Genomic DNA, 11,321 nt, shown 5'->3' with positions numbered 1-11,321 from the left:
CAATCTCTTGATTCTCTACCTTCACCGCAGGAGGCTGGGGCTGGTAATATTCAGATTAACCTTATTTATAGATCTATCTGGCCTTCTCCAGCTTTTGTAAGGGTGCTCAATCCCCAAAGGACTGTTTCAAGGACATCTTCCTTGATGTCAATCTTGTATAAAACTTTATGTAATTTTAATTTTACTCCATAAGATAATTTTCTTGTCTGCCGGACTCAAGTTGCATGCTTACATACATTCATTTCTTTTAGATTTTTGAATCTTTAAAAACACAAAAAAAAAAAAAACAAAATGCTGATAACGCGAAAAATAGATGACATCGTAAAAATTTGGGGGTTTTGGGGTGAAGGGCCTATATTTGCAGACTCTTGTTAGGTTTGAGTAAAGAGGCTTTACATAGATTGGGGCGGAGGAGGAGCGTGCATAGAAATGAAATGTTGCAACAGTGAGTTGTAGGAAGTAGTAGTAGCAAAAAATGACAACTGAAGATGGCTCACGAGATTAACTAGGCTCCATGCCGGAGATTATTTTTCAAACAACTTAAAATAATTGAACAGAAGATATTTTTTTATACGGCAAAAATATTATGTAAATGATTTGATTAATTTTACGGATAATACTACGTGTAATTTATATATATATCATGTAAATGAAACAGAGAGAGGCCGAAAAAAAAAACAGCCACGAAAAGATCACCCGGTGCGGAAGAGGTGGAGATTAAGTACCCTTATCGACGCGCTGCATATCACCCGAACGCAAATTTGTTTTCAGTGTTTCTTAGCGAAATTGGTCTACATTGGTTGGTCTAGGGGTGGAAGCTCTGGTCAGTCACCAAGGAATGATATACTCAACCAAAGAGTACAGGTAACCTATAATAGTGGAAACTGATGCTAGTGACGACAAAAAACTAGCAGTGCCATCTAGCGTTTTTGCGAACTTCTCATTTTTTCACAGTAATAACAAGAACAATTAATTTAATTAGTGTAATTGGTAAAATCAGGACAGTCATGAGTCTCTATTCTCAGTCCCTGACAAAAAAATAACAAAACAAAACAATAACAATGCTTGAAAAAATGCCCAGCGTTGCCAGACCCAAGTTGGCGTCGATAGTTTTTGTGTCGACAGTAGCGCCCATTTCCAATTTAAAAATTTCCCATACTCTTTGGGTTAAACTCTCTGGTTGACCCAGATTAATTAAGACATAAAAATGATTAATCTCTATATAGACAAAATGATTACATGATAAGACGGTACAATAAAACTACACCGGTATTCATAAAATAAGACTAGCTGTAGACAATTATTAAAATATTAAAATTAAGCCGAGGCAGGTTCTTCATTATCGTCGGCAGCAACGCCTTGGTTTTGTTGCTCCATTTTTTGTTTTGCAATAAATTCTTGGAGAAATTCGGCAACTGGTTGGTGTCCAAATTGGGTAGCATCGTCTAAAGGTGTACGATTCCACCTGGAAAGAGGATAAATGGTAAGGGCTCATTCAAAAAGGTAAGAGATCGTTCTACTGATTAACAGACACACACACATACACACACGAGAGAGAAAGAGAGAGAGAGAGAGAGAGAGAGAGAGAGAGAGAGAGAGAGAGAGAGAGAGAGAAGAGAGAGAGAGAGAGAGAGAGAGAGAGAGAGAGAGAGAGAGAGAGAGAGAGAGAGAGAGAGAGAGAGAGAGAGAGAGAGATTTTAGTTTCTGCGAGAAGTGATAAGGGTCTTAGACCCACTCACTTTATCAATCAATGCCAAAACCAGTAACAAAACCATTGATAACCTTAAATAGCTTGATGTTCAAACCTAACAACGTCAGCACCACAGCGCATGACGATAAAGCCATATAAAAGACTATACACATTTTGCCACTATTTCTATTTCTTGTAGCTAATGCACCACCACCTCGTACTCAAGTACTGGCGTATTTAAAACAAACAGAAATTATTCTATATATGAAGTGGGTTGAGGGAGAGGGAATATTCCTCTTCTCTCTCTCTCTTTACACTAAAGTCCTAAAGATCATCAAAATACTCCTCATTCAAATTCAACGGCCCTTCTGTTTCAGGAGTTGATCTTAAAGAATTAGGATAAAAAGTTCAAGCTTTAGGGTAAAGAGCGAAGAATGAGGAAGGCGCAACCCCTCGGACATACAGAATAATTTATCTTCGTTTTAAGTTTTGATGTTGCCTTTTACTTTTTTTATTTAATTTACCACCATTTTTCAAAATCACGTTAGGAAATCCCTTCCTTTAGTATGAATTTTACCTAGGGAAGCTTTCCTCCTTATAGAAAATTCGTAACCCCCCCCCCCCCCCGCAGAAGATTATCCCCGAAAATTCCAATATATTTCCCAATAACAAATACTATGTCTAAACAACGGGCAAATTGTATAAATTACGGTCCTTAATCCAGGGGATGCGGGATCATGTCATTCTCAGTGGCATAATTATTGGACCTTACAACTATGTTGAATCAAATGGACATCTCAAAATTTTGATTGGATAATTTTGGAAAAAAGGACCTTGGGAGGGGGACTATTAACCCTCCAATATTTTTGGTCACTTAAAAAGCGCACTAAAACTTCTAATTTCTCTTCAAATTAGCCCTCCTCCAAGCTCTAAGGACGATGGGTTCAATATGATTCGAGCTTTAGCCCCAATAGTAGGATTCTCTACTATGCTGAATCTGATGGCGTGAATTCATTAAGATCACTTGACTTTTTGGGGTGTTTCCCCCCTTTCCAAAAAACCAAGCATAGCTTTTGGTGAGTAACATTAAACTTAATCAATTTTATACATTTGAAGTCAGCATAAAAAGCCAATTCTTTTGACGCATTATTGCCAACATCCAAGACAAAGGTTTAACTACGAAAAACATGCTGAATAATTACCTATCTTTAGGTTCAGGAGATATATTACAATGACGAAGCAGGAATTGGACACATTCCAAATGTCCCTCCGCAGCAGATACATGAAGAGCAGTTCTGTTATCATAATCAGATAATGACATATCTAAACCAGATAGAAGATACCTAGAAAATAATTTAAATTTTTAGGTTGATTCATTGCTATCCAGGTTGCAGCGGTAGCTAGCAGCCTAGTAAGAGACGATCACGTCCTCTAGTATAACTACAATAACCCATAGATCCTAAAAGTAGATTCAGATCAAACCAAGAAGTACACTATTAGAACCACCTTGTCCGAAACCCATTGGCTGGAACTCAAGGAAAATATATCGGCTTGAAAATCAAGATATATACGACATATTTTTTTCTCTTTCTCCTCAGATAGCTTGGCACTGGAGCATCGTAGAGAGCTGTTTAATCTTAATGAAATTAAATCTTAATCTTAATCTAATTAGATTCAAACACTCCCAATTCTCCTAAGCAAAAAGAACTCAAAAAGAAAAAACTAAAAAACTCAATTCTTTTTAACCAATTTGCATTTCAATATCGGTTGTTTTACGTACACAATAGACCTTTCAAAAAATTGTAATTTGTAGGTAAAATCAGCCACAATATTAAAGAAGAAGCCGAAATTTATCATTATATTATCTGACAATGTTTGCCAAAAGTTTTGTATCAGATCGAGGAAAAGAATCGTAAACGCAAGAAATTTACTTGTTGGACAGGAAATAAAAAAAAAAACATACAAAAACAAAATTTAGCACAGCCCTTTGTAGAAACTGACAATAGAACCTTCATTCTTTTTTATTATCCCAAACAAAAAACACAAAAAAATTAATAAATCCAAACTAAGTTCTTTTTCACTAATTTGCAGTCCAATATCTGTGGCTTCAAATATGCAATTGAGCTTTCAAGAAAAAAAATTAATAAAAACTTGGAAAAAATATCAGTAGAGCCTATTGCTCTGTCTATCTCTAAAAGCGTTTGTTTGAAACTAACAATAGAACCTAAAAACTACGGAAATTTTATGGTACGTGGAATTTTTATTTTGGATTATGACTTTGGAGGGTTTTTAACCTGTATCCTTTTTCAATTCTCCTAAAACAAAAAACTGCTTACAACAAATTACTGTTTGTTGTAAGATCTACTGCACACTTGAAACAACAGATATTGGATTGTAAATCAGTGAAAAAGACCTTAGATTTTTATTTTTTGAGTTTTTTATTGTTTAGGAGAATTAAAAAGGATTTTTAACCTTTATCCTTTTCAATTCCCATAAATAAAAAACAGAAAAACAAAATAAATAAAAAGCTAGGGTATTTTTGACTGATTTACAATCCAATATCTGTTGTTTCAAGTGTGAACAGTAATTTGTTGCCGAAATCAACGATAAACTTAAAGAAGATGCTGATACAATGTTTTTTAATTTATATATAAAAGAATCATAAGTTATTGAAAACAGAAAGTTTAGTTTTGAGACAAGATCTACAAAAGAGGGATCTTGGGACAAAAAAAAAAAGAAAAAAAATCCAGTAGAAATTCGGTCATTTTCAACAAAATATTAAAATATCGAATTTCATTTAATTTCAAACTACTTTATGGAATAAAGTTAATTAAATACTTATTTTAGTGCTATCAAAAACAGTGTACAAACATCGAATAAACGTATTTGATATTCCAAAGCTTCACGGGAAAACTTAAGTATCAAATTCTATTTTATGTAGTAATATATCATTTCATCGTTATGACATATATCACATACAAATAGCGTAAACCTAAAGCCAATCAACTACAGGGTCTAAGAAAGTAGGAGTAAGGATGAAGATTAGGATTAGTCGCATAAAAAAAAAATGAGATAATCAATAAAATATAACACAAACAAAATTACCGAAAAAGGCAAATTATAAGGAAATTTAAGAAATAAAAAAAAATGTCGAGGCTTCGGGAGGGGGAGGATAACCATGTCATACTGACTATACTACTACTACTACTAACAACTCACCGTGGCACTAAGCCTCCTGAGGCCAACACAGCTACGCAAGCTCCTCCTCCAACCCAATCTATTCAAAACTTCCCTCTTTACAGCGTCCCAGGGTGTTCCTATTTCCTTTAAATCTTTCTTTATGAAATCCTCCCACCCAAACCGTGGACGACCTGCTTTCCTTTTAACCTAGACGGCTGAAAAGGCTGAAAAGGACAATCTTCGCCATCTGTAATCCTTCATCCGTAAAACATGCCCTAGCCACCTCAACCTTTCTTTCGTTATAGCCCTAGAAAGCGGGATTGAACCACACTTTTCACACAGCCTTTTGTTTGAAATATGGTCAGTCAGCCGAGTATCCAGAAAATTTGTAGGCATCCCAACTATACTTAGTCCTCCCACACATACTTAGTTATCCCAATTATACTTAGCATCCCAAGTGTATTCTTAATATTAGGGATATATTATTTTTTTTTTTTGCTTGATTTTTCAAATTCTATATACATTTTTCTTGAATGTTTTTTCAAATACTTATTTTTATTTTTTTTCACAATTCAGATATAGGTTAAAATTTCAACACATTCGTCCTTCAAGTACACTCGTTGGTCAAAGCAGAACATTGGAAGAGGAGAGCATGGAGGAGGAGTGTTCGTTATGGTACCTTTTCCAGGCAGCTTAACACATAAGGATGAGTAGTCAGTCTCTCTGACCAAAATTCAATTGCCAATAAGTTGCATATATATATATATATATATATATATATATATATATATATATATATATATATATATATATATATATATATATATATATATATATATATATATATATATATCATGAAAAGAGGAATCACCAATGCAACAGCACAAACACACACACACACACACACAAAAAAAAGAAAAAAAGAGAGACAGAAGGAGAAAAGGAAGACTGTTTTCCTAAATTAGTGATTAATATAGACCAGCACTTGAATGAGGCCTTAACCCTACTCATCCATACAATCACATAGGTCAAACAGCATAGCCATACACAATCAACCATAAGAATGATCCATGGACAGGCAGTCATGTCGTCAATAAGTATAAGTCGTCATTTACCAAACAATAGAAAAAATAATAAAGACAAATAATTCAGAGGCAACAATTCAACACAAGGGCTCATCAGGAGAATACACTGGCCTATAGGGTTTCGCCACTTTAAATTCTCTACCCAGCCAAGTGTTGTGGCTACCACAGAATATCAATGGCAAAAACAGCAAAAACAGCAAATGTAAAACAACCAAGTAACACCAAAACAAACTTATCCTGTTAATATATCCCTCTTTTTAGCAACAATAGGTAAACTAAATATAATAAATTTTACCAAATCATAAATATTAACACATTGCAAAAAACCTGAATGAACTAAACAATTATAGAATTCATCTTTACCATGTGGCTAATTTTTAAAAAAATCCGCTAAGTTAGAAACACAATTCAAAATAAATGGCGCTGCAACATCATTTCTCGAACCTCCGAAATTAGTTGAAAATTTCTTTAAGTATTTCTAGATAATTCTTTTGATATTTATTTAAAAGTTCGTTATAATGAAAACTATATTTTTTAAATTGCCAAGTTAATTTATTTGCAGAAAAACCTCTTGATATCAATTTTTGGCTTAAGATTTTACATCTATTTTTAAAATCAATATAATTACTACAAATCCTTGCATAACGAAGTAACTGTGAGAAAAACGCTGAATATGTGATATTTGAGTGTATATTACTTTCAGGGAATGGGAAACTAATCACTTCAAAATCAAAATCATCCGTTTTATTATACATTTTAAAACTTAATTTATAATTATCACAAATATTAAAATCTAAGAAATGATCTTCATGACCAGCGCCATGACTAGGTTCAAGAATAAGCTCTGATGGATATATATTTTTAGAAATATCAATGAAATCCTTACAATTTAAGACCGAAATATCATCTAAATATCCTTTATTATTTGACAAAACATGTTTTAAATTATTTGGATTATTCTTATCCATCATATATTTATATTCTAGTTGACTTAAAAACAAGTCAGCTATAAATGGGCTGGCATTCCCCCCCCCCATGGGAATTCCCACAATTTGCTTGTACAAATCACCACCAAATCTTATATAAGTATTGTATAAAACAAATTCTAATAACTCAAAAATCATATCCAAGCTGTAACATCAAAAGTTAACTGTAGTATTAAAGCAATTTGTCCATATATCTTTTTTATTATATGTGTCTATTTTTAAGAACCTTTTACTAGATAAGAGGAAAGATTTCTTGATAACATTTTTGGCAGCCTGCCTCAAAGGTCTTTTCGTAACTGGTTCAATACTATTATAAATCAGTTTAGAAAAATATTTTGTTAGATCATTTTTAATTAAAATTTGAGTATCAAGAATTTAGTGAGCATTCCCCCCAAGTCCCTGTTCAAAGAAATATTATTATTTATTTTGAGACTAATTTCGATTGATTTCCGACCCCCCTGTTTTATCCCCAAATCATTACTGATGAGTGAAGATTTTTCGAAAAGTATCGTGCGGGAGGGATTGTTAAATATATGCCAACCTAAAGCAGATTCAAGGGAGTTGTTGGAACTATTTGAAATTAATGCCTTGTCTATGTCTTTTTTATGCTGGTGTAAAAAACCAGCATAAAAAAGACATAGACAAGGCATTGATTTCGAATAGTTCCAACAACTCCTTTGATTCTGCAATGTTGGTTAACATTCACAGAAACATATTCATCCCTCTGATAAGAAGCTAAATAATACAAATTCTTAATTGAATTTATATAGATTTTTCAGATCCAGTATTCATGTTGGACCGGACGGTAAGGTTAGTCTGTTTCTACTCCTTCAACTCTGACTTAGACGAGAAAAACTTAACATTCTTTAACATAATGGATTTCTAAGAATATAGATTAATTGATATTAGCAGGACGGGTAGGATTTGTTACTTGCATATAGTTGCTACCCAGGATGTTGAAATATACAATTTGTCCAACCTTTTTCAGTCTTGATTTTCTAACCTTGTTAAAGAAATGATACTTAGACACTTTGCTTTTAACCTGTAAGAGAGGCTAAGTTTACCCAGGAAGGCAAAGTCTTGGCTCCCTCCAGTTAAATAAGTTACCTTCTCATTGCAGTTATGTCTCCAGACGCAGCAGCAAATAATAATGTGGCAATACTTAATCCTTTAGGCTCGTATTTATGCCTTCGAGGGTCCAATTTGTTGGGAGCATGCTTTAAATTGTCATAACGATGAAAATTGAAGATGTTCACCAATTCCTGTAAAAAAGCAGCAAATCAAATATATGTAGTAGAAGGCCTTGGAGAGAAGTAGGCCTTAGATTATGTAAAGAAAAGGCCCCTCTTCTCATTTCCCTCGAATTCCTACGCCCAACCCTCGAGGACACTTATCCTGCTTGACATGCTGGTGAATTGCAGGACGGAATAGAAGCAGTCCAAGAAAGGCGCCTAAGAATTAACTTTAATTAGGGTAAAGTGCCCTGTAAATCCCTTCTTCGGAGAGCCGATCTAGTCAGCCTTAAGGAAAGGAGAGCAAAAATTTCCTGGCGTTTTTCTAACAATAACCTTCATGACCCTCGGACAACTACCCTTTCCCTAGTCAATATTCAACCCTTCGATCCCGCCACCGCGTTGTGCTTCAACAAAAATCTTCTTGCCCCAATTAAAAGTTTCCACTGATAAGAATAGAAAAACTTTCGTCCTTTACATAGTTAATGTGTTCAATCAGTGAATCTTCTCAATTCCCCTTCTTACTCGCTTTTTACCTTATAATTTTAATATTTACTTTGCAAATTTCGAGCTTTCTATTTTTGGTCGCATAACTAAATTGTTAATGTTTTCATTATTTTTTCACTTCTTAGTTTTACAAGTTTTCATTGGTTTGACATTTTGCTGATTCGCCATTGACTTTTTAATTTTATGAGTATTAATTGTATTTGACATTTTTACGTATTTGACATTGACCATTTTATAATTATTTCGTTGTTGTTTATTTTTGGTTCTTTTTTTTGTTTATTGAAGCTAAAGTACACTAAAAAGTCGTTTCTCAGTAATAAATTAAATCTTGTCTTGAAATATCAGGATATTTACCAGCCTATATTTTCCTACATTTGTCTTTTCGGTTGCCCGTTTTCTTTAGTTCTCATTTCAGATTTGCCCCCCTCCCCTCGAGATAGCATGCGTAATCTGAAATAAATTCATGAATATGCACATGAAAGAAACACAAATATCCGAAATCCAGATAAAGAAGCAACAAAGTAAACATTAATAGTATGAGAGAGACTTCAGGGTCAAACTCTTTAAATGCTCGGATATCTATGAGTTATCCTATAGTACATTCCTATAGTACGTCGCTGAACATACCGTACCTTCTCCGCTTGGAAAAAGATTGCATATAGGAGTTAGTAGACTGGTGAAAGAGGTGACACCAAAACGAGCTTCGAGGACAGATGGGACGAGCATTTCAGATTGAAATTAAAAATTCAATTTGGTCACGCGAAAACCACTTTTTTGTGTCGGCCGACTTGAAATTCGGCTCGTGGATGTTGCCATTGTGTGCAACAAGGCATTTTACGCGTATTTTCTGCTGTCTCACTAGGCCATAGAGCCCCGTAAGTAAACGAACTTGAACTTAGTTTAGTTCTTTTTCTGAATATATTAAAGACAAATTTAAAGTTCAACTCGGTCCTGTGATTTTTTTTTTCGTCGGATGACTGGACATCCGGCTTGCAAATGTTGGCAAAATAAAATTTTACTTGTTTGTTTTCCCTCCGTTCTAATCGGCCACTGAGCCTTGTGGGTTATGATACTGTAGGTACTTTGTATGTATTTGCTTTGAAAAAAAAAAGAATAAAATTCAGTTGGACCACGCGAAGGCCCCTTTTCGTATCAGACGACAAGAAACCAGCTTACTAAATGAAATACAACTAGACAAATTCCTAGTTGAAGCAAAATCAACCTACTTAAAAGTCTAGACTGACACAGGGGCAATCTTCGATTGTCACGACAATTTAGTTTTCAATGGTAATTTAGTTGCTTTGTCAAAGACTTTTCTGAGTTGAAAAAAAGTCAAATTATTGGGGAACAAGGCAATTTACCACCACGCTAAAGCAACAGGGACGGAAGTATCAAACGTGTAGAACATATCCAACAGTTCGTGGTAACAAACTATAGTAAGAAGCGACCCGGCTCAATAGTGACCGAAAATCTAAAAAAACAAAACTTTGTTACAAATAGTTACATCAAAAGAACCGTATTTTAATGCTGATTTTCAATATATAAGTTTCATCAAGTTTAGTCTTACTCATCAAAAGTTAAGAACCTGAGAAAATTTGCCATATTTTAGAAAACAGGGGAAAACACCCCCTATGTCATAGAATCTTGAAAACAATCACACCATCAGATTCAACGTATCAGAGAACCCTACTATAGAAGTTTTAAGCTCCTATCTACAAAAATGTGGAATTTTGTATTTTTTTGCCAGAAGACAGATCACGGATGCATGTTTATTTGTTTTTTTTCCCCAGGGGTGATCGTATCGACTCAGTGGTCCTAGAATGTCACGAGAGGGCTCATTTTAACGGAAACAAAAAGTTCTAGTGTCCTTTCTAAGAGACCAAAAAATTGGGGGGCACTTAGGCTCCGCCCACACTCATTTTTTCCTAAAGTTACCGAATCAAAATTTTGAGATAGCCGTTTTGTTCAGCATAGTCGAAAAGCCTAATAACTATGTCTTTGGGGACGAATTCATCCCCCACAGTCCCCGGGGGAGGGGCTGCAAGTTACAAACTTTGACCATTGTCTACATATAGTAATGGCTATTGGGAACTGTACAGACATTTTCAGGAGGACTTTTTCGCATTGGGGTGCGGGTGGGTCGGGGGAGGGGAGGTTACGTGGGAGGATCTTTCCATGGAGGAATTTATCACGAGGGAAGAGAATTTCCATGAAGGGGGCACAGGATTTTCTAGTATTATTAAAAAACATGAGAAAATAAATAAAAAAAGGAAGTGACTTCAACTGGAACTGAGGAGCAGCGTTAAAACTTAAAACGAACAGAAACTATTACGTATATAAGGGGGTTCGTCTCCTCCACAATACCTTAATCTTTACGTTAAAGTATTTTTAGTAATTTCAAATGTTTATTCTACGGCCTTTGTGATTCAGGGGTCATTCTTAAAGAATTGGGACAAAATTCAAGCTTTAGTGTAAAGAGCGATGTATTGACAAGGGGACGAACCCACTCATATACGTAGTAAAAATATACAAATATAGAAGTTCGTTACGTAAGTTAATTCGTAAGTTACGTATATTTATTACTAATAAAAACATTCGTAAAAAATAAAAAAGTTCTAGTCGCATTTTAAAGTAATCAAAA

At 34.5% G+C, this 11,321-nt stretch overlaps 1 protein-coding gene across 4 annotated transcripts in view; it reads right to left on the bottom strand.

The window, feature by feature from the left end:
* Window positions 1-1,206: 1,206 nt before the first annotated feature.
* The window catches only part of LOC136038533 (glutaminase kidney isoform, mitochondrial-like), a 125,286-nt gene continuing 115,171 nt past the window's right edge, over window positions 1,207-11,321 (bottom strand). For all 4 annotated transcript variants that reach the window (XM_065721641.1, XM_065721639.1, XM_065721642.1 and 1 more), the window contains 3 exons: window positions 8,049-8,203; window positions 2,893-3,033; window positions 1,207-1,465 (listed from right to left, as the gene is read on the bottom strand). In XM_065721641.1, coding sequence (XP_065577713.1) covers window positions 1,318-1,465; window positions 2,893-3,033; window positions 8,049-8,203 — 444 coding nt within the window. In that variant the 3' untranslated portion in view covers window positions 1,207-1,317. The remainder of the gene's footprint in view (window positions 1,466-2,892; window positions 3,034-8,048; window positions 8,204-11,321) is intronic.

Source organism: Artemia franciscana, chromosome 18 (assembly GCF_032884065.1).
Source record: "Artemia franciscana chromosome 18, ASM3288406v1, whole genome shotgun sequence".
Lineage (NCBI taxonomy): Eukaryota > Metazoa > Arthropoda > Branchiopoda > Anostraca > Artemiidae > Artemia > Artemia franciscana.
Note: the sequence above shows the minus strand (reverse complement) of the source record. Positions and strands in the feature narration are given on the sequence as shown.